General features: G+C 36.2%; 1 protein-coding gene across 1 annotated transcript in view; it reads left to right on the forward strand.

Annotated features, from left to right (window-relative positions):
- The window catches only part of IQCM (IQ motif containing M), a gene marked incomplete at its 5' end in the record, with an annotated part of 343,549 nt that overhangs the window by 123,415 nt on the left and 195,362 nt on the right, over positions 1–24,772 (forward strand). Inside the window, 2 exons of the mRNA XM_041738752.1 lie at positions 9,704–9,804; positions 10,055–10,113. Of these exons, the coding sequence (XP_041594686.1) occupies positions 9,704–9,804; positions 10,055–10,113 (160 nt within the window). The remainder of the gene's footprint in view (positions 1–9,703; positions 9,805–10,054; positions 10,114–24,772) is intronic.

Here is a 24,772-nt window from a genome sequence, read left to right on the forward strand (position 1 = left end):
ATTATTTAGCCTTCATGTATTTTTGTTCTTTCCAGACTTTTTTTTTTTGTACTTGACTTCTGGTTTCATAGCATCGTGGTCAAAAAACATGCATGCTAGGACTTTGATCTTTTTTGAATTTATTGAGCTGGTTTTATGGGAGAACGTTCCATATGCACTTGAAAAGAATGTATATTTTGCTGCTTTAGGATGGAATGGTTTATATATCTGTTAAATTTGTGTATTGCAATGTGTAATTCAAAAAGTTTTTGTTTCCCTGTTGATTTTCTGTTTAAATAATTTGTCCATTGATGTAAGTGGGGTATTAAAGTCCCCTTGTATTATTATTGACTAGTTCCTTTAATTTAGTTACTAAATGTTTTATGTATTGGGTGTTTCTATGTTGGGTGCATAAATATTTATAATTATTATATCTTCTTGTTGGAATGTTGTCTTTATTATTATATAGTGTTGTTCTTTGATTCTTGTTACGGTCTTTGTTTTAAGTCTATTTTCTGATGTAACAATTGCTGCTCCAGTTTGCTTTTGACATTCATTTGCATGATATTTCTCCATTCCTTCACTTTCAATCTGCAAGTGTCTTTAGGTCTAAAATGAATCTCCTATAGGCAGCATATTGATGGAGCTTGTTTTTAATCCATTCTGTCACTCTGTGTCTTTAGATTGTAGCATTTAGTTCATTTACATTCAGAGTAGTTATTGATAGGTTATATGTATTTATTACCATTTTTAAAAAATATTTTATTTATTTATTCATGAGAGACCAGACTGAGAGAGAGGCAGAGACACAGGCAGAGGGAGAAGCAGGCTCCATGCAGGGAGCCCGATGTGGGATTCTATCCTGGGTCTCCAGGATCATGCCTTGGGCTGAAGGCAGCGCTAAACCGCTGAGCCACCAGGTCTGCCCTATTGCCATTTTATTACTTGTATTGTGGTTGTTTCTGAAGATTTTTAAAAAAGATTTTATTTATTCATGAGAGACACAGAGAGAGAGAGACAGAGAGAGACAGAGACACAGGCAGAGGGAGAAGCAGGCTCCACACAGGGAGCCCGATGAAGGACTCGATCCTGGGTCTCCAGGATCAGGCCCTGGGCCGAAGGTGGTGCTAAACTGCTGAGCCACCTGGGCTGCCCTGAAGATTTTTTTCTTATTCTTTCTTGTTTTTCTAACTTTCATGCTTTGTTGATTTTCTTTAATGATACATTTGGATTTCTTTCTCTTATTATTTGCATGTTTATTAGTGGTTTTTAATACATGGTTACCATTATGTTTGTATATAATGTCTTCTACATATAGCAGTCTATATTAAGTTGATGGTCGCTTAAGTTTGAACTTAGCCTTTTCTCCTCTCCTCATGTTTTTAGTATATGCTATTATATTTTGTAGTCTTTTTTTTGGTGAGTTGCTTGAATGATTTTTTGATAGAAATATTCATTTTTACTGCTTTTGTGTTTCCTACTTTTATAGTGTCACTTTTGGTCTGTCCTTTCCATTTGGAGTCTGCTGTAGTATGTCTTGCAGGGCTGGTTTAGTGGTCATGAACTCCTTTAGTTTTTGTTTGTCTGGGAAGTTCTTTATCTCTCCTTCTATTCTGAATGGTAGCCTTGCCAGATAAAGTATTTCTTGGCTGCAGTGCAGATATTTTCCCATTCAGCTCATTGACTATATCCTGCCACTCTCTTTTGGCTTGCCAAGTTTCTGTTGAGAAATCTCCTGCTAGCCTAATGGGTTTTCTCTTGTAATTTACTGATTTCTTTTGTCTTGCTGCTTTAAAATTTTTTTCTTTATCACTGTGTTTTGCTGACTTAATTACAGTATGTCGTGGTGTAGATCTGCTTTTGCTGATTTTGATGAGAGTTTTCTGTGCTCCTGGAACTGGATATCTTTTTCCTTCCCCAGATTAGGGAAGTTTTCAGCTATTATTTCTTGAAATAAATGTTCTGTCCCCTTTTTCCCTCTTCTTCTGGGACTCCTATAATATGAATCTTATTATATTTGATGGAGTCACTGAGTCCCCTAAGTCTATTCTTATTTTGTGTAATTCTTTTTTCTGTCTTTTGTCCAGATTGATTACTTTCCATTACTCTGTCTACTATGTCACTAATTCATTCCTCTGCTTCTTCCATCCTACTATTCATTTCTTCATTTCATTTATTCAGCTCTTTATGTCTGCTATGCTATTCCTTATCTTTGTGTTAAGTGTCTCCCTCAAGTCTCCAACTCTTTTCTCAAGTCTGGTGAGTATCCTTATGATCATTGCTTTAAATTCCTTATCAGCCATATTATTTATATCTTTTTACTTAGATTTCTGGCTGTGGCATTGTCTTTTTCTTTCATTTGGGATATTTTTCTGTCTCCTCATTTTGTCTGCCTCTCTGTTTATGTTTCTCTGTGTTGAGAAAGTCAGCTATGTGTTCCATTCTTGAAGTAGTGACTTTATAAAAAAGAAGTCCTGTAGCATCCTGCAATGAAATGTCCCTTGCTCTCCAGAACCTGACACTTTAGGAGAATATCCTATGTGTGTTGCCAATGCTCTGGTATTGTGTGTGATTCACTTTTCCTTTCAGTGCAGTTGTTTACACTGTCTCTCTGCTTATTGTGAGATCTACTTGCTCTGTGTGCTGTCAGTAGGACCCAGAGAGGCCAGGTATGAGGCAATGTGCCCACCACGGAACTTGGGAATAGGAGAGCAGTGTTAACAAAATATGCCAGATCCCTCAAATCACTGGCAGCTGTGGCTTGCACACTGCGGATGGCTAGGGGTGTGAGGCTCGGTAAGTTCATGATGTTGGCTGGGTGTAGCTGAGCCTGATACACCATAGTAGCTGGGGGTATGCACTGCTGGGCTCTGCATGGTAGCTGAGCAGGGCGCACTGAGGCAACTGTGCCCTGGGACAGCTGGGCAGGGTGTGCAGTTTTAATAAAATTTGTACTAAGCCCAGGGGGCTGGTGCTAGCAGGCTTGGGGTGTGGGAGTCCTTAGGAGAACTCCTGGACCAGGCACACTGCTAGCAGGTGAAGTAGCAAATGTGTGTGTAGCCCCACCTCCTGCAGGTGGCTGTGTGTTTATGTTGGATTGTGGTGGAAGAAAATGGCGTCTGCCAGCTTCCCTCATTTTTAGAGAAGTCTTTCAACACACTCCAAAAGCAGTATGTACAGATGTGTCTCCCATTTGCCCCTGGCGTTGTATAAACTGCTGCTTTTATGTTGCTTCCTCATGCAGGTGGCTGTCTCTTTAAGGTCAGTGACCCAGCTGTCACTGTCCCTTGCCACTCACCCACTGCTGACTCAGGAGTCAGCAGGCTCCAGGCTCCAGGTCCCACTGGTTTTACAAACTCCTGGAATTCAGCCCATCTGGTTTTCAAAGCCAAACATTATGGAGTTTAGTCTTCTCCAGGAGAGCTCCCTGGTGTGAGGGAGTGTTTGTCTGCCCTCTCCATGCATGCAGCTCCCCCCCATCCCCTGGGCAGTCTCCCTCTGCCTTTCTGACCTTTCTGATGCAACTTCTCTGTATTTAGTTGTGGAGTTTGTTCTGCCTAACTTTACTTGCTCTCCAGTTTATTGACATGGATGTGGATGATACTTCAGTGTAAATGTGGAATGGGGTGAGCTCAGGGTCTTCCTAGGCTGTGATCTTCCCCAGTACTTTTCCTCCTTTTTTAATCCACAAATAAGACAGGATTTTTTTTATACTTCATTGTTTAGGTTTATCTACATGATTACCTTTATTATTTATATTTATATTTATATTTATATTATTTATTTATTTCTTACTTACCATTATATTTAGCATCTCAGACCAGTAGGGTAATTTTATTTCTTGAACTACATATGAAAATCCCTAAATGTGAGAATCAGTGTTTTTCAGCATCCTGAAAAAAAAAATATTTCTGTCATTATCTCTTCAAATGCTTTTTGCTTTCCCTTCTTCTCCTTTCACTCAATTTAGGCCTTTGCCTCTTTTCTTTTTCATACTTGCCATCTCTGTCTCTCATTGCTACATCCCAGGTCTTCTTTTTCACTCTGATTTCTCTTTTAGATTATTGGTTCTCCTTTTATTGAATTACCAATTTTAATGGTTATATTTTTCATCTTTTGAATGTCTACTTATTATTTTCCAAATCAGCTTGGTCAATTTTGATAATTTTTTATTTCTTTTCATCCACTTATCTAAGCATATAGAAATCAAAACTCTTATTTTATGTTCTGTATATCTTAATTATAATATTGCAGTCTTTGAGGCTCTGAATATGTAGTTTGTTGTTTCTTCTGACTCATTGATTGCTTTTTTCTTACGTTTAATGATATTTCTGATTTTGAGCTCATTTTTCTTGATTCTTTCATTGTAAGAATTCCTTGAAACCTGAGTTCAAATTGCTTTTTTTTCAAAATGACTGATCACTTCTTTTACCAGGTGCTTTAGAGCACTACCAACCTAAGACAACTTTATTCTAAACTTTTGCCTTTCATTTTTTGGGGGGGGGGGCGGTGGGACTGGGGAGGGGGAGTGTTCTGGAGCCCAGAGCTACCCAGGGCCAAGATCATGACAGATAGGGGGGTCTCATAGTATCTCCTTTTTTTTTTTCTCTCTATTGGGAAATGATTTAATGCTAGTTTATACTCTAATGATATTGCATTTCTAGTACTCAGGTTTTTTGAGGCATATTCTCAACTCTGACATTCTTTCATTCTCTGGCTCCAGTGTTTGTCTTCCAACTGCAGGGCATGTAACTCATTAAGACCCAGTCTCTAAGTTGTTAAGGTTGTCAGGAATTGCTATGCTATCCTCAAGGTAAATATAGGCTCCCGATCTAATATAATAGTAAATTCAACATTTCTTGTCATATTTGACCAGGAAGGAAATCTATTAATTTCCCATCCATTTAATCATGCAATTAAAATATCTTACTTTTTGTTTTTAGAATTTATTATTGTTTTATGCTGCCATTTGTTATTATGAACATATTCAAAGAAACAAAGGCCCTATTGTGTCTTTTATAAATAGATTTCAATCCTCAGAGGGGCTTACACTGGGATGTAAACTACTCTATCCTGCTCCCTTCTTGTCATCAGTCTTTTTATTATCTACTATGTTATACTTAAATTTCTACATATAAAAGAATAATTCATATAGTTTTTATTTCCCTTAGAGGTTTAAGAAACTTTGTCTAGTGATTGGATAATGAATGACCTGTGTTTTGCTGGGTCACCTTCTCTAGTATTCCCTAATCTGAAAGTTGAACAGCTTCTTGAAGCCATGGCCACTATAGAGTGGCCAGCATTGTCTTTGAGATCACTCCATTTTTCTCAAGAGGTGAAGAAAATACCACATTTAAGAATATCTTCCAAAATGGAGGCTTCTGTCTCCATGAGGAGATTTTGGGATTCTGTGGGTTTCCTGGGACTACTACAATTTCCCATGGATGATTCTATGGCTTGAAAACCCTCCTGTGATTTGTGTGTGTTTGGGAAAGCTCTAAAATTTAATAATGCAAAGATATTGACTTGTGAAAAATCCCAGAATGATGTGTTTGGTGCCTGCTAGTTCTGCATGAGTACAAGCTTATTGCCATTTTTCTCTTTAAACCACTTTTTATACAAGAAACAGGAGCAATATAAGAAAGGCAGCTCACTGCTATTTCACAGAAGGTGCTAGTGACATGACTGACTTCTGCTGGGGAAACACAAGTGTTAATAGTCAAGCCTGGCAGAGAAAGATTTTCAGTTTATTTCACATGTTTTAATGTGTAATTGTAATTTTATATGTATATGCTATTAATGATTTTCTCTTCACAGTTACCTACTTTTAAACAAACCTTTCATTTTACCTTTAATGATGTGTTTATATATACATCTGGTAGGGTCACAAAGCTGTTTAAAACTATGAAAATTCTTTGCTACTTAGAAAATAACCCTTTAACCACATTTGGGGTAAGTATTGGGGGTGTAATATGCCAGTTATAGATTATTTTGTTATAGCAAACATATTCTACAATTTCACACTAATACTAGTAATATAGAAATATGTCTTAGATTTAATATCCAAAGTGAAAGGCTTTCTTCTATATTTCATCTGTGGTTAATCAAGAATTTAATCATTATACCATGAGAGAAATTAGCAACACTGTCAAAAGAAAAAAAATCCCGATAAGATATGGGAAGAAGAGGATAATTGATGGATTAGACAGTTACTTATAAAAAGAAGCTGGAAGTGTACTAATGTGTAAATTATCAGAAGTAAGCTTGGTACCAGTTAAACTGTGGGATTTGGGAAATACGTGGGACAAAGGAGTCTGAACAGTGGTTTGGAATAAATAACACAGGGGTTGTTAAAAATTTTTGAAAGCTTTGATATAAGGGTTTAATAAATGACTTACATCTTACATCATGTATTTAGAATGTGTCACTCCAAATGCATTGTCATCAAGTGACTACGAGCTTGAAATAGTTTAAAGAAGCAGGTAATATGTGTGGAAAGAGGGAAGATTTTGAGAGAGGATGGAGTTGAAACATTAAGGCAGAATGGACTTGAAATTTGAATATATAAATATGTAGGAAACTAAGACTTATAAAAAAACCTCACAGGACTACGTAAATAAAAGTACTGCTTTTATTACTGTTTATATTACAAAAAAGAGACCACCTTCCCCTAAGCCCCCCAAAAGTCCAAGATAAAAACCAGTTTCTGATTATGTTAAATAGGAAGAGAGAGACACAATGGAGGTTGCGAAGTCAATGAAGTTGTGGGAAAGTAACTGGAAAAAGCATCAGAGACTATCTTAGCAACAAAAATCCTCAAGAATGTTTGTCTGAGACTGTTTTACTTAGCAGCCTTCACATTTGACACCCTTCATCATGGAGAACATTCCAATTCAGTTAGTCTGGCCAAGAAGGAAGCAGTTAAAAAAATATTAAGTTGGCAATCATAAATAGTAGTATCACACATGGACAGTGTGTTCTAAGCCAAGCACATTAGTTTGTGCTAAAGTATGGAATATATTGGTTAAAGTTAATTTTTGTAGTTATTAGTATTTTTGTAGCCATGAATACATGTCATGGAACATCTTGAGGGCAACATTAAAAATATATAGATGGTGCTTCAGTTTTAATATCACCTATATGTTGCATGTAAATTTTTTAAAGTACAGTATTATTCTTTTTTTTTTAATTTTTTATTTATTTATGATAGTCACACACACAGAGAGAGAGAGGCAGAGATACAGGCAGAGGGAGAAGCAGGCTCCATGCACCGGGAGCCTGACGTGGGATTCGATCCCGGGTCTCCAGGATCGCGCCCTGGGCCAAAGGCAGGCGCCAAACCGCTGCGCCACCCAGGGATCCCAGTACAGTATTATTCTTGAGGATGATTGTTTACTTTGAAAATGAAGAAATCACCAGAAAATTTTAAAAGTAAGAAATAGTTACTTAGATGTTACAAACTAATCCTCAAGGTTATTGTGGCACTCTAACATAACTATTGAAGAAAAGTTAACCTTCGATCTTAAAAAGAATGGCATAAAATACAAATTAATATATGTAAGTTAGATTGCATATGAGAGAACAGTATGAGACAGAATGAACTTAACTTTAAAAGAAAGATGTGCAGCCCGGGTGGCTCAGCGGTTTAGCGCTGCCTTCAGCCCAGAGCGTGACCCTGGAGACCCGCAATCGAGTCCCACGTTGGGCTCCTTGTATGGAGCCTGCTTCTCCCTCTGCCTGTGTCTCTGCCTCTCTCTCTCTCTCTCTCTCTCTGTGTCTCTATGAATAAATAAATAAAATCTTTTAAAAAATAAAAAAATAAAAGAAAGAGTTGTAATTTCTTTAAAATACTTAAAAATAATCATTCTTATGTCCTAATACTATTTTTGCAGTATAAACACAAGTTTCTTCCACATTTCATCTTTACATTTATCCTTTATGTATTTTGAGATTTCATATAAGAGACTTTTTTTGCTTCAGTTGTCAAATAGTGGTTAAACACATATTTGAAACTTAAAAAAAACAAAACTAAAATAAGAATTTTCTTTGTGGTATCATAAGCATACCATATGACAATAACCAAAATGTTTCCTCTTCCTGACTTCTTATAGAGTCTGAGGGAGAAGACAAAACCAATAATCCAAAATCCATAAGCTTTTTACGCATTTATCAAGATTACCTTAAATTCCTCTTATCTGAGACATTTTTTTCAAAAGCTGTTTTGTGCAAAATAATCATCATGGCAGATTATAAAGTAGATATGCAATTCATCAACGCCTCTGGGTCTAAGTTTCACCTTTGGATCACCCTGAATGACCAGAGAGGGAATGACCCAGTTATTCTGAGGTCTTGTAGAATTCTCTTCCTGAGTTGTTCTTTTACTGTTGACCAATATTGAGGGATGGTAAATAAAATCCACATTAAACATTTTGGTGTAGTTGTTGAAGAGATGCTGTTGAAGCTGACCATCAAATTATAGGAGGCTTCTTTTGAAGGACTCATAGAAGAAATTTTCCAAGAAGTAAGTTTGCTTCTCTTACAGACATTATGAATGTTAGAACTACTCTGTTTTCTTCATTGCTTTGTGTATTACTTTCCTAGTCCTGCCATAATAAAATACCATAGACTGGGTAGCTTATACAACGGAAATTAATTTTTTCACAATTCTGGAGGCTGGAAGTCTAAGATCAAGATGCTGGCAGAGTTGGTATCTCCTGAGTCCTCCCTGCTTGGTTTATAGATGGCTGCTTCTTGGTTGTCTTCACATGGCCTTTTGCCTGTGCACACATGACCCTGGCATCTCTTCCTCTTATAAGGCCACAAATTCTATTGGATTAGGGCTTCACCTTATGACCTCATTTAACCATAAGACTTTATTTCCAAATGTAGTCACGCTGGGGATGAGGGCTTCAAAATATGAATTTTAGAGGAACACAATTCAGGCCATAACATTCTGAATTTTATTTTTAAAGATTTAATTAATTAATTAATTAATTAATTCATTCATTCATTCATGAGAGACACAGAGAGGCAGAGACACAAGCAGAGAGAGAAGCAGCCTCCCTGTGGGGAGCCTGATATAGAACTCAATCTCAGGATCCCGGGATCATGACCTGAGCCAAGGTAGACACTCAACCGCTGAACCACCCAGATGTCCCAGTCCATAACATTTTGATAGCTAGGAATTTGAGAACCAAATCTGTGTGACACATCAAGCAATATCAGAAAATATTTGACATTATTTTTCTATCCATATTTTACCTTTAATCTGATTTTCTTATTTTCCTTTTTCATATATATTGCATTTTTTTACACTACCTTGAACCTTTTTTATAAGACAGAGGACAGATAAGTAAATATATAAATTCTCATCTGTAGCAGATTTGTATAGATATTTGCTCATTGAAACCATCAGTTGGAATTGTGTTCCTGGGTGCCAAAAGATGCTGGAGCGAGTTCAATAATCACACTCCTCAGAGTATTGTCTTACAGGAAACTACTTAGGCTGCAAAGTAAATCAGAAGTTTATCTGGGGTCTTTAGGAATTTCAATTCAGGAGACATGGATTTAGGAGAATTCTAAGATATGCTCCAAGGAAGGAGGACAAGGACAAAGTACACAAAGGCAAAACTGCAAGCTTATGTAAGTTGTTTTGCAAGAACTCTGACTTGGTGTAGGTAAAAATAATTAATGTTGGTTGATTTAGGATAAGTTACTATACCAGGTGCTAAGTTGGAGTTCAGTGATGCGAACCTCACTCTGAGAACTGCAACAGGATATAGCCGTTTGTGCTTGGGACAGTGTAGCAGTTTACGTTCCATACAGGTGTGGTCATGCATTTCTCCAGGGATCTCCTTGCTCCAAACATCTTAGGGCCCTTGACATTCCTGACTCCATTTTGGATGTTTTTGTTCATGGTATACTTACAAATTTAAATCAGTGTTCAGGTTTGTAATATATATTAGAATGGAATGGTTCTCTCTCCTTTTGATAATAGAATGTTAATGAAATTAAAATTTTACAGATAATGAAGTTGTTTTCCTACCTATGTCAATCCTTCTTTCTCTTATTCTAGAAAACAGTAATGAAGAAAGAGCAACAGCCTATCAAACCAGAACCAAAGCCAGGAACCAGGTATATCTCTTTTTTTTTTCTCCAGGCATACTTTTTATATGATAGCAGAAAAAGTATAAATTAATGTGCTTACTTGGGGTTACCTTGACTGAAGTATCTAGGTTTAAAGAAATGTATGTTGTTAAAAGCTCACGTTTTTGACATATCTTTCTCAGTGTTTCCATTTAATCCGACTAAGGCAAGGAGAAAAAAAAAATCTTTCTTTCTTTCTTTTTTTTTTTTTTTTTTTGAGTTATTAGTGATCATTCAGTAGACCAGGCTGGTGCTTACTATGTAGTAGGTGAGAAAAGTAGTGTAACAATGCTGTATAATGTTTCAAAGGTTTTGTGTATTAGAAACAGTATACTACAATTTACTGTGATGAAAGTATGCCTTTCAATGACTCTGTGAGGGATTCTTCGGATTGCTTTGTTACTATATGCAGCAAATTTGTTGACAAACTTTTGTGGAAAACTATTGATTTTATGAGGTAGATTGGACAGAGAGATGGAAAGAAGAGATTGTGGAAAGTGAAGTAACAGTGAAGTTCTTAGAAGGACAGGTTTCACACTTGTGTTTTCTTATTCACTGGTAATACATTCATTCATTAATCCACCACATATTATTTTAGTAGTGATAGTTTATTCACTTAAAAACAAACATTAAGCACTTGCTATTTTAGGTGCTAAGAACAGAGTGCACACAATAGACTCCTTATATGTATGGAACTTAAAGCTTAGGCAGATTGCAGTTCACCATAGTGAGAGTCAGAAATTGGAATTTAAGTCCTACCAAGTGATAAGGATTTAGCGAGCATCTGTCTTCCAAGGAATTCTTAGAAGGCCAATACCTAAGGAGTGAAGACTAATCACAGAACTAAGGGATTCACCTTAGTACTAACGATAAAACAAATTGATTTGCCTAAACAAAAGCATAAAACCAAGCCTTGACAAATTAAAGATGATAGGCCAGTAATTCAACCACAACCTAGAATAAAAAACTCAACATTCCTTTGAGGACAATAACAGAATCCAGAATCTCTACAATGTACAATGTTTATATACAATAAATAAAATACTAGACATGAAGAAATAGTAAAATCTGGCTTGCATCAAAGAAAAAGATATCCCAGATGTTGGAATTAACAGTCGAGGGCTTTAAAACAGCTATTACAAATGTTCAAAGACCTAAAGGAAAATAAGTTCATAATAACAGAGAATGCCAGTGTCGAAATAGAAACTATAAAAAATAATCAAATAAAAATTTTGGAACTGAGAAATAGAGTATCTGATATGAAAATGTCATTGATGGGTTGAGTAGCATATTGGGAAAGACAATAGATAAGATGGGTAAACTCGTAGATCTATACAGACTCATCTGAAGCAAAGTAACATGTAATTAGAATAAAAATGAACAAAGTCTGACTGACCTATAATTTAATATCAAGCAGACTACCATATATGAGTTTGAGTCTCAGGAGGATAAGAGAAATAAGAAGAGGCAGAAAAAAATATTTGAAGAAATAATGACTGAATTTTTCCTAAATGTAGTGAAGAGCATCTTTACATATCCAAGATCATCACATTCAAGCAAGATAAGTTCAAGAAAAACCTTATGTAAGCACAGCATAGTCAGAGTTGAGAATTAAAGGGAAAGAACAAACTTTGGAAATAACCAGGAGGGAAAAAATACACATTATTCAGAGGGTTACAGTTCTCAGAATTATGGATGTCTTCTCATCAGAAATGATGGAGGACAGAAGGTAATGAAATTATGTATTTAAAGAGCAGAAAGAAAAAATATCAACTGATAATTTTGTATCTAATGAAACTATCTCACACCATGGAGGATGAAAAAAATTTCAGTTAAAGAAATGAGATTTTATTGCCAGCTAATCTGTACTTTACTTCATAAAATGTTAAAGGAAGTTCTTCATGCTGAAAGGAAATGATACCTGATGAGAATTTGAATCTACAAGAAGCAATAAGGAAGATTGAATATAGAGAATGTATCAACACAAAAATATATTTTTAAAAAAATTTCTTTAAAACTGACCATTTAAGGCAAAATTATAACATTATTATGTTACTTATAAGTTAGGTAGATGCAAATATGTGTGACAATAATAGTGAAAGAAATAGTTATTCTCTTGCCAGTTTCTTTCATTTTGTGTGTAGCAGTATTAATTCTAAGTAGAGTGTGGTAAGTTAAGAAAGCATATTACATTTCCCAGAGCAACCACTAACACAAAAAGGCAAGCCTAAAAGGCAGTACAAAAACTAAAATGGAATAGCAAAAACTATTGGGTTAACCCACAATAAGACAGTAAAGAGGAACATATTGAGTGAATAAAAAAATAAATAGAAAATGGTAGACCTAAATTCAACTGTAGCCACATTTATATTAAATATACAGAATAAATAACATACTTAAATGTAAAAGCTTTACAGGCTGGATGAAAAAGCAAGAACCAACTCTCTACTCTCTATAAAAGATGAACGTAAAGACATTAATTGGAAATAAAAGGATAGAAAAAGATAAACAATGGAAAAAAGCTAGCAGAAGAGTGCTAGAGTGGCTGTATTAAAATCAAAGTAGGCTTCAAGAACTATTTCTAGAGATAAAGAGGACAGACACTTCATAATTGTAAAAGAGTCAATAAATCATAATTAGATAATAACCCTAAATGTACATAGCTTAGTAATAGACATTCTAAATAAATACAGCAAAAATTGACAGGATTAAATAGTAAAATGGATGATAACTCTGTAATTATGGCTGGAAAAATTTCCCATGCCTCTTTTAGTAATAGAAAAATCAGTAAAAAGAATAAATAGTGATATCACAGATTTGAACAAGCCCCTGAACTAATTTGACCTAATTGACCTTTATAGAAGGCTACATTCAACAACTGTATAAAATACATTCATTTTAAGTGCACATACAGCATTCATTATAGAGATAAGAAACACAATGAAATAAATAGCAGAGAAACAATATAGCAAGTTAACAAAACCAAAAATTGGTTCTTTGAAAAGATTAATAAAATTTGTAAGGTCCTAACAAAACTGGTTAAGAAAAAGAAGAGATAAAACATATTTCAGTATTAAAAAAGTGAAAGAGTTGTGAATCACTTCATGCCGACTACGTGCAACTAAGATGAAGTGGACAAAGTCTTTGAAAAAGACAGCATGCTAAACTGACGCAAGAATAAATAGAAAATTTGGATAACCCATGTCTATTAAAGAAATGGAATTTGTTATCAAAAACGTTTCCACAGAAAAATTCGCTTTAAGGAAGTCTTTTTTTTTTAATAACTATTTAATGTGGTTGAAACCAGCTGATCTTATGTAAGTGTTTTTCCTGTAAATATTCTTTATCTGGTTAGTTTTGGGAGTCTTTTTTCCTCATAGGTGTCACTAAATTAAAATCTGGTCCAGCCCTTTCAATGACTAAAAAATTATACGATCTGAAAGATAAGTGTTTATTATAGTTATTTAACTGGAGCCAGCCAGCTAATCTGAATGCTAAACATTTTCCTCTACTGTCTACCATCTGTTGCAGGCATAAAGAGCTATGGCAAAGTTTTGCAGGGATATCTAGCTAATTCTTGCAGGGATATCTTAAACATTTTAGTGAATGGTGGCTAAAGGGAAGTTTAGGGGTCTTTTGAATTAATTCTTTTAACTTCCAGTTGAGAAAACAGATTCAAAAAGATTAAGTGACTTCTTCAAGGTCGCAAAAGTAAAAAAAGAAAACAGAACTGCTAACGAGGATCCAGCTCTTATTTCTCATGCTGCCTTATGCTGTTTGTATCTTAAATGTTAACAACCTTTCTGATCATTAGGTTGGAGAGGTAGACTGAAACCTTACTTAAAGAGTTAGCAAATCAAAAAAAAAAAAAAAATGTTAGCAAATCTTCGAGTGGCTGTAGTGATTAAAAAGTATCACTAGGGGATCCCTGGATGGCGCAGCGGTTTGCCCAAGGCGCGATCCTGGAGACCCGGGATCGAATCCCACGTCAGGCTCCCGGTGCATGGAGCCTGCTTCTCCCTCTGCCTGTGTCTCTGCCTCTCTCTCTCTCTCTCTCTGTGTGTGACTATCATAAATTTAAAAAAAAAAAAAAAGTATCATTAGGACAGAATTCCAGGAAGAGGGAAAACAATGTGAAAATAAAGCAAAGTGGGGAACCATATAAAGCTGTAAGTGTATCACATAGAGACACACTTCATTGACTATTTCTAAGTGAAACAATGTTTATATTTTCTTGTTTCCTTGAAATCTTGTACCACTTCTATCATAGAAATTCCATGAAACTTTAAAATCCAAATGTTGAGACCCTATAAGCTTGGCTTAAAGGATTTTTTCTTGTTAGGAATTTCCCATATATTTTCAGTTAGAGGTTTCTTTAGAGTCTGCATGAAGCAGAGTGTATTATAACCTTCCATCAGTCATTGGGCAACTTTAATAAAGTACTGGCCAATTTCTGAAGTACTTCTGCATTTCAAGGGTAAATATATGTCACACATATATTATTACCGCTAAGCTACAGTAAATACAAAAGAGTTTGTTTCCCCCCCCCCTCTTCTTAGTTATAGAAAAAAAAAAAAAGAAAAAATGATGGAATTCATTCACACATACCCACAAGCTTTGCAGGAACCCTCTACATTTAGCAAATAGGACTGGTTTATGCAGCCACTGAGCAGGATTTTTTAAGGAGACAGTCCCTTGTCTGTTAAATGGTGGGGCTAGGAAGTTAAGTAAACTAAAAATAATGCTGCTGCTGCACTTGATTTGGAGTCAAGGCAAATTTGTACACGCACTCCTTTTCTTGGGAAGGAGTAGAACCTGTTGCCTTAGATAGATAAATGGTGGTCGATAAAGCAAAGTCATGATTATTTCTGTCCTAATCTTCAATGATCATGAGCGTAAAAGATAAATTTTCAAATTTCTATTTTTTGGGCTTTATATCCCTGTTTTTTTCAACTGTGAAGATCTCAAAATTCATAAAGAGAAGAAAATGGCATGGTAGTAGTGCTTAGGTACATTTTCCTAGACAAATATGTGTACTGATGTATAGAAGACTTGTCATTAGGATTACTACTAAACGAGGAGCTGTAGTCCTCAAATCCAGGACATTTAGGTTGAATTTAGTAGGTTGTAGACTCCAAAAAGAGGCTATTTGCTTTTATTTTTGGATTCTTTAATATATATATATTTGCGTATTTTTATGAGAGGTGATCTTATTGCCTTGATTTTCTAATTTTGCTGTAAATATTCATTTCATTCATATAGTTTTCATAGATGAACATTTTATTTTTTTATTTTTATTTTTTAATTAACTTTTATTGGTGTTCAATTTACCAACATACAGAAAAACACCCAGTGCTCATCCCGTCAAGTGTCCACCTCAGTGCCCGTCACCCATTCCCCTCCAACACCCGCCCTCCTCCCCTTCCACCACCCCTAGTTCATTTCCCCAAGTTAGGAGTCTTTATGTTCTGTCTCCCTTCCTGATATTTCCCAACATTTCTTTTCCCTTCCTTTATATTCCCTTTCACTATTATTCATATTCCCCAAATGAATGAGAACATACACTGTTTGTCCTTCTCCGATTGACTTATTTCACTCAGCATAATACCCTCCAGTTCCATCCACGTTGAAGCAAATGGTGGGTATTTGTCATTTCTAATTGCTGAGGAATATTCCATTGTATACATAAACCACATCTTCTTTATCCATTCATCTTTCGATGGACACCGAGGCTCCTTCCACAGTTTGGCTATTGTGGCCATTGCTGATAGAAACATTGGGGTGCAGGTGTCCCGACGTTTCATTGCATCTGAATCTTTGGGGTAAATCCCCAGCAGTGCAATTGCTGGGTCGTAGGGCAGGTCTATTTTTAACTCTTTGAGGAACCTCCACACAGTTTTCCAGAGTGGCTGCACCAGTTCACATTCCCACCAACAGTGTAAGAGGGTTCCCTTTTCTCCGCATCCTCTCCAACATTTGTTGTTTCCTGCCTTGTTAATTTTCCCCATTCTCACTGGTGTGAGGTGGTATCTCATTGTGGTTTTGATTTGTATTTCCCTGATGGCAAGTGATGCAGAGCATTTTCTCATGTGCTTGTTGGCCATGTCCATGTCTTCCTCTGTGAGATTTCTCTTCATGTCTTTTGCCCATTTCATGATTGGATTGTTTGTTTCTTTGGTGTTGAGTTTAATAAGTTCTTTATAGATTTTGGAAACTAGCCCTTTATCTGATACGTCATTTGCAAATATCTTCTCCCATTCTGTAGGTTGTCTTTTAGTTTTGTTGACTGTATCCTTTACTGTGCAAAAGCTTCTTATCTTGATGAAGTCCCAATAGTTCATTTTTGCTTTTGTTTCTTTTGCCTTCGTGGATGTATCTTGCAAGAAGTTACTGTGGCCAAGTTCAAAAAGGGTGTTGCCTGTGTTCTCCTCTAGGATTTTGATGGAATCTTGTCTCACATTTAGATCTCTCATCCATTTTGAGTTTATCTTTGTGTATGGTGAAAGAGAGTGGTCCAGTTTCATTCTTCTGCATGTGGATGTCCATTTTAAAATTGAGTTTGAATGGTTTGTTTCTTCAATATTTTAATTTAAATAATAATTTTTCAAATTGTTAAAATTCTCTAAGTTTCAGATAGTTAGAAACCCATAAGATTAAACTGTGGTTGAGCACCTGGGTGGCTCAGTCAAGTGTCTGCCTTTGGCTTAGTTCATAATCTCAGGTCCTGGGATCGAGTCCCACTTTGGGCTCCCTGCTGAGTGGGGAGTCTGCTTCTTCCTCTGACCCTTCCCCCTGCTCATACTCTCTCTCTCTCTCTCTCTCTCTCTCTCTCTCTCTCACACACACACACACACACACACACACACTGTCTCTCTCAAATAAATACAATCATAAAATAAAATAAAATAAAATAAAATAAAATAAAATAAACTAGAGTTGAGAAAGCCTGAAACCATTATTAAAGGAAGGTTGAGTTAATCATTTCAATGAAAGCCAAGCAATCTCAGTTAAATTAGAATTGTCAAAGGAATATTTTTGTGAGTTTAATTGTTTTTTAAAGTAAAGTACCTAATATAAGATTTCCAAACCAGAAATAAAGACAAATAGATGTAACTCTTAATTTTTAGTTTACAAAATGTAATTTGTACAAGAATTGTGTATATGTGTTTATTTTTTACCTCAAAAAAGGTAAAGATTACATGATATTTTGCAGTGAAGTGAGATCTTGTCTTTTACTAGCGTCATCTTTTTGAAAATCTCTTCATTAACTTCTTTATGCTTAATCTTTTTTTTTCTCTTATTTTTATAGGATATCTTTAAAGTATCAAATGCAGTTTATATTGTTCAGTAAAGGGAAATATTGCTTCAGTGTACATGAATCCATTCTCAATATCTAAGTGAAAATTGTGAGCCAGGAGCTAAATTGATTGTAATCTATTGTACTATTATGATGACAGTGTACCTTTATTTTCTGTAAGATATTTATATATATAAATAGTCTTCTTTGAGATCTACTTGAATTTGTTTAATACCTCTAAACATATGGCAAATTTCTTATTTTTCCTTCAGATAACCTATTATATTCCATGAATAAGACACTTATTTTCTTTTGATGTCTTTCTGCAGTGAGCTGTTAATCTCTTCCAGATTCATAAGACCTCAGTGATAAATTTTCCTTTTGTTGTGTTTCTAAAGCGCATAATTGTTTTTTCAAAATGATGGACTGATTTGCAAGTATAGAACAGAACAGTTGATGGATCTGTAATTCATAGAGGAAAAACATTCTATTATTGATTCATAATACTAACTTTCTTATTGTAATAAGTTCAGAGGTTAGTCATCAGCGTTTCACCTTCTTAGTAACCGTTTCAATTCTGGATGACAAGATGTTATTTGAATATACCATCTATGAAAAAGTGTACCATTTTGGAACCCCTAAGTTCCTTATGTTTTTTTTTAATTCTTTAGTATTTTAAGTGTGCAGCTAGTTCATGTAAATATGTAGATGTGGAATAATTACATACTTCTTCCTTACTATTTTGTAGCATACTGGAACTAAAAGGAGAGTAGTAACAGGATATGAGTAATATGTTACTAAAACATAAAATCACACTATTCTAAATTTTCTCTTTTTTGATATAATGAAATATAGTGCATTTATTGCCATATATGTATGAAATTCATATTTCAGAGTCTGGAAATTTAGGTGGGTACTTGAATGCTTCCTTTATAACTCTGAAATTACCATTTTTTCCTGAAAGGGGTCAAGCCCTCTTATTTTATCTCAACCCAAGTGTACAGTTTACCAGGATGCCTGGGTGGCTCAGTGGTTGAGCATCTGCCTTAGGCTCTGGTCGTGATCCCAGGATCTGGGATCAAGTCCCACATCGGGATCCTGCGAGGAGTCTGCTTCTCCCTCTGCCTGTGTCTATGCTTCTCTCTCTGTTTGTGTCTTCCATGAATAAATAAATAAATCTTTAAAAAACAGTTTACAGTTTACTGCCTGATGCCTTTGATCTCTTCAGAAATTTTGTTACCTAATAATGTAACTTTATCTTGTTTATGGTTAGATATCTTCCATGAACAGTTTTTTTCTGGCTCAGTACTCAGTCTAAGGATTTATGAAAGTAAATTTATGGGGAATAATATTTCTCCAATGATACTTCCACTTTTGTGTCCTTTCTTTGGAGAATAATAGAATCTCAAAGATTAAGGAACCTTAGAGATTTTCGACTGAAACCTTCTATCCAAAGGTTGCATCTTTATAGCATGGTGCCCACAAAGACTTTACTTAAAAACTCCAGGGATTCATAATGCTTGTCTTCAGGTGGCATTTCATTTAATTCTCAGGACTGCTCTGACTTTCAGACAGTTCTCTGTGTGAAGCTCATTACCCATCTAGCTTGAGCTGGTACCCATTGGTTCTGATTTGTCTTCACGAAGCCACCACCCTTATTAACAGTCTTCTCTTTTTAGATTAAGCCCTTCATTATAATGTTTTTGCAACATCTTCATTGGAATGATAATTCAACCTAGTTTAAGCAAACTGATGCTTCAATCAGTATGCTACATAAGAGGAGATTCCAGGAAGATAGAGGATGGTGGGCATCTATTCTTTGTTTAACATCTCAGGCTCAACTGGTCCAACAGACTCAAGTACAGTTGGCCCCATATTGGAACAATGTGGGTTTGGACTGCAAGGGTCCACTTATAGGAGGATTTTTTACAGTATAGTGTATAGTCTATTTTCTCTTCCTTATGATTTTCTTAGTAACATTTTCTTTTTTCCAGCTTACTTCATTATAAGACACATATAGCATACAAAATATGTGTTAATTGATTGTGGATATTATCAGTAAGGCTTCTAGTCAATAGTAGGTTATTAGTAGTTAAGTTTTTTTGGGAGTCAAAATTATACGCAATTTTTTTATTGTTTAGGGGGTCAGTGCCTCTAACCCCCATGTTGTTCAGAGGCCAAATGTAATGTCTTTAAGATGGATTCTCTTTTCATTTATTTAAGGTCTCTGCTTGCTACTGCTTGGCTTTAATATCTCCTACTACAGATTTTCTCCCCATGGTAGAAAAAAGTGGTTGACTTCTAGCTGTTTGCAATTATTACTTCCTCTCTCACCGAAAGGAACAGCCTCTTATTACATATGCACACCCACTAACCACCTTCTTCCCCTGGAATTATTCCGGCAGACCTTCTAGAATGAGTGACATGATCAGCCCTAGGCAAATCATGTAGGAGTCACATGAGTGGACTGATAGATGTGCAGTTCTACAAAAGAGAGGAGGAATAAAACAGAGGAAAGGAACAGGTGCCCACCACACTCCAAAGTATCCCTTCTACAGTATGTTGCTTAGGAAAAACACAATATTTTAGATGGGATTTTATCTATACAATGTAGAGTGGGACCAAACTGTCAATGCTGGGGACCAACGCATGAAGCCCATTATTATGTCCGTTCTGGTGGGCAGTTTCTAAAAGGCAATATGCAGATTTATTTAAAACTGAAAAATAAACAAAACCCTAAATAAGCAAACTCTGAGACCTCAGATGTTCTAATGTGTCTGCATTTTGTTCTCCTTTCATCTCTCCTTTTTTCTCTTTCTCTACCCCTCTTTTCCTCCCTATATATATTGCCAAGCACATAGGGAAAAATTGTTGCTCTCAGGGAATTCAGAGTATAGCGGGGTGATACACCCAGAGGTAATTACAGAGTAACGTAATTGCAGTGATGGAGGAAAGGTGCCTAAGCATCTTCATAGGTCTGAGAAGAATTATTTGCACAGTCATATATATTAACTAATTGCAGAGCTTTGCAAGTAAAGCTATCGCATTCCAACATTGCATTTAGTTCCTTGCCACATTTACCTAAGATAATTAGCTCACGTGTTACCTTTTCAAGAATCCCACACCTACCATGATACACATTTAAAATTATGTCTTCCATCCCTGCTAGCACTCCCGAACTGCTTTCCTGATTTATTTATTTATTTTATCATAACACATATGCCTTCTAACATATCCTGTAGTTAAGTTGCTTACTGTGATTACTGTTTGTCTTTCTCACTAGAATACAGGCCCAATGTGGACAGGGAGTTTTCTATGCTTTATTTACCAGTGTATCCTCAGTGCTAGAAAAGCATCATACACTGAATGAATGAATGAATGAATGAATATTTGTTCAATGCATGAATTACATTTTTAATCTTTCCTGTCTTCTAATGAATTTTCTTCCCTTTATAGTCATGTGTAGCTTCTATTTCAAGCTTTATACTGCTTACTGGTATCTTTCCTGGAATATCCCATAGCCATTTCTTAAAACTGAAATCATTATGTATTCTTTCCAAATCTTCTCTCCTATATTCTCTATCCCTATCTATCTATAGTAATGATACTATCTATCTTTTCACCCAAAACCAAATCACTCCCTGGCATAGCAATCTGGTAAAAACAAAACAATAATAATAATAAAATTAAAATGAATGAAAGAAGGGAAATAAATTCCAGATGGCATGACACTCTTTTTATGCACATTCTGGCTCTTGACACCATTATTACTTTAATTACATACCATCCAGTTGATAACTGATAAAATTTGGTCCATACTTACTTACTAGTCCAAACTTCATAATTCTTATACTCTTTTCTCCTTGAAAGTGAAGACATTTAACGTTCTCCAGAATTCTCACATCACATTCATTGTCCAGTTTCTCAAAAACAGTAGATCAATAGATTAATCTGGAAAGTTATTTGCCTGACCCCAGAAAATTTAACTAAGAACAGCTTCAGTTTTGTTTATGAGATCTTTTCTTGGTTTGTGCTTCTGTTCTCTCCTATGAGTATTTAGTCTGATGGCCATTCTACTTGAGCAGCATAAAATCAGTACAGCCTGAGTTACCACAGTTCCAGTAAACTCCAAGTGATGCCAGTGCTGCTGGTCCTCAGACCACATTTTGAGTAGCAAGCTGGGGGTCATATCTGACTATATCCAGTGTTCCCCTTGATTCCCAGCTCAGTTGGTTTCTGGGATGACATAGTTGCTCTCTGCTACTGTCATCAAGTTAATGGAGAGAGCTATGGTAAATCAGCTTGATGGTATTCCAGTGCCAAATTTGTACTGTGAAGAAATCTGAGAAAAATAGCTACCAGAGAACTGCATGTCTTAGGAAATGCTACCATCTCCAAACTCACACACCTTGAAGTCAAATACTATCATATAGCTGCACGTTCAGTATTCCAGGCCTGCCTTCCTCAGGATCGTTCCTTAGTGGTGCAAGAAGAGGATAAAGGTAGTTAAGTCTAGGTCAAATAATTGCCTCAGTTATCAATTTCTTTTCCCTGATATCATTTTGTGGTGTTAGGTTTGCTCTTTGTGCTGATCCTCCACCTACCTTAGGTTTCCTGGCTAATGACTATTTCCCTGGCTTTTAGAATACCTGCTTTACTCTGAATCTTCAAGAACTGTTGATCCCTTGCTTATGACTATTGCCAAGAATTTTGAAACTTCTTCTTAGTTGTTAATTGTGGACCTTTGGTGTCTTCCTTTTATTACTTATTCTCCTGTGTAAGAATTCTACTCAAGAACATTGTACACCCAAGCAGGAGCAAGACTGGCAGTAGACCATTGGCAGCCTAGATCTCTGAATGTGTCCAGAATCCAGCATCGGTGACAGTCACCAAAGATCATTAGATCAGCACCATCTGTTTTTTCCAATCTTGCCCACTTGGATGGAAAAACACCACACCACTAGGCAGGCCAAAGAAGATGCAGAGTAACCAAATTCTGATAGCTGGATTCTCTGGTAAAACAGAGTTAGAGCACATTGGCTTAAGCTACAAGCTGAACTGGGGACTTCTGCTTTCTTCCCTGGAGTAGAGATGGCTAAGATCTAGAAAAGTCTTGAGTTTACGTTGTGTCTCATATGCATAGGTTATTCCTAATTCCACCAGTGTCTGCTGAGGCATGCAGCAGTGAGTAAGGAAGAAATAGACTACACAGAATCAGTACCTGTGAAGCAGGATGGCTGGGCCTGATTAAAGGGGAAGACTCTGTGAAGGTGTGATTCCTACATAGAATCAGAATGAAAATGTCCAAGGAGCAACAAGCAGAATAATAGGAGGAAAAAAACCACACAGAAACTCTCATCTCTAAATCACAGTAATCATGCCCATGAGCAAAATGGGGATGAATGAATGTTTCAAGCATGGAAAATCAGATTTTCAATTACTTTTCCATGGTAGAACTCACAGAGGGAGAGTAAGGAGGCAGAGTATAGGGAGGGGACTATAAAGTACCATCTCTCTTCTCCTCTGGGTTATGCGGAAGACTGTCCACAGTTCCTGCTTTTCTAATAGAATTGGACCTGCCACAGTCTGCCATCACTCTGTGTGCCTGCATGAGGGTCTCCAAATTCCTGTCAATGATATATTAAGTGGTTGGGACTGAGATATTGAGAATAATATCAGAAACTGTTTTTAGAGTCACCCGAATTCTCTTCTAGGGACAAGGAATCTGTGAACAGGCACCAGCCTTCATTGCCTGCCCTTTTTGTACAGAGATGAGGGAGCCAGATGGCAACGAGTAGAGCCAACTCTCCTCCCTGACTGCCTGAAGCTCGGGTCAGGAGCAGAGGGCTGCCCTAAGAGGAATAAGCAAATTACTGTATTGGGAGGAAGAGTAGACAATTCATGTTCCCTGTTTCATAGATAAGCTCATGAAAAATTGACCACTCTGGTCACCATGCCACAGAAAAATCAGCTCCTATTACACCTTTGGCATGAACATCCTAGTCATTTCAGTCATCTTCAGGGTAATTTTTCCCAGTGCCCTACAGATAAAACATGTAGGCACAATAAAAAGGAGTTTTCAATGTTTGTATTAAAGAGAAGTCCCTGAAAGTGCATCATAGATTACCTTGACCGTAAAACAGAATCAATTAAATTTGAACAAAAATAGCATTTCCTTTCTACTTTTTCTACTATGTAAAATGACAATTTCATTTTAATTCACAATGAATTGTGCTCCTCCAAAATTTTTATATGTGAAAGAATAATTGTGTTTTTTGAACTGAGTTTGGAATTTAGATATTTCTAAATCGTTTTGAGGAAAAGCTGTTGATAAATTGAAACCAATTAGCAGCAGCAGTAATAACACAACCCATCTTTCCATAGATATGACATAATAGGCTGGGAGAATTTCTTTAAGGGAACAATCAGTTGTGAGGGGGCCAGGGAGAGAAAATCCTCTCAGGATTTTGAAATCCTATATCACTTGCATTTTTGGATAGGTAACTAGTTAGAGAACTTCAGGTAGTAAACCGTTTAAAGCAAACACCCCGAGAGGCTTTCAATAGAATATCAACCTCCACTCTTTTATATGATCTAGTTAAAGACATTGCTGTAGAACTGGGAGCAGCCAAAAGTACGAGGCCACATGGTTTTTCAGGGGTTGGGCGGGTTGACATCGTGAGGAATGATCACAAGGTATAAAAGGAGTGTATACGGAGAAGGAGGAAATGCATTTCATTCAGATATTGAAACTAGACATTTTGCCTGAATTAAAATGGTGTTATCTTCCACTTTAGGAGACTGTATCTTATTTTTAGAAGTCCTGGGACCCTCCTCTGATTTTTGATGTGTACAGGTTTTGTGAGCATAAAGTACTAAACCCTTGGGAAGGCTCAGAAATGGAGTATTAAATAGTATAAAGGCTATACCATTCAGGGAAATGTAGTATATCCCTGTTCTTAAAAATCTTTCTTTCTTTCTTTCTTTCTTTCTTTCTTTCTTTCTTTCTTTCTTTCTTTCTTTCTTTCTTTCTTTTTTCTTTCAAAAAAACTCCATGCTGAACTTAATGTATGTTTTCAAACTGAACAGACCTCATATAGGGGATTAAAGTAGGCTGCAAACTTATTTTGCTCATTATCCATGTTGCTTTCAAATCTGGCATTCAAAGCATGAGGGCATCACATGTTTCTACTTCAAGGCTGCACATACAGGAAGCGAAAGCCCCCAACACAGCTTGGTAGCAGTGGATCCAAATCAGGGCAAATTGTGAAAATTATAACGAAATTGCAAAGCATTTGGACAAAGAGGCATGCTAGTCTAATCGGGAAAACAGTGATATTTACTTTTCCA

Source organism: Vulpes lagopus, chromosome 23 (assembly GCF_018345385.1).
Source record: "Vulpes lagopus strain Blue_001 chromosome 23, ASM1834538v1, whole genome shotgun sequence".
In the NCBI taxonomy this organism is placed as follows: domain Eukaryota; kingdom Metazoa; phylum Chordata; class Mammalia; order Carnivora; family Canidae; genus Vulpes; species Vulpes lagopus.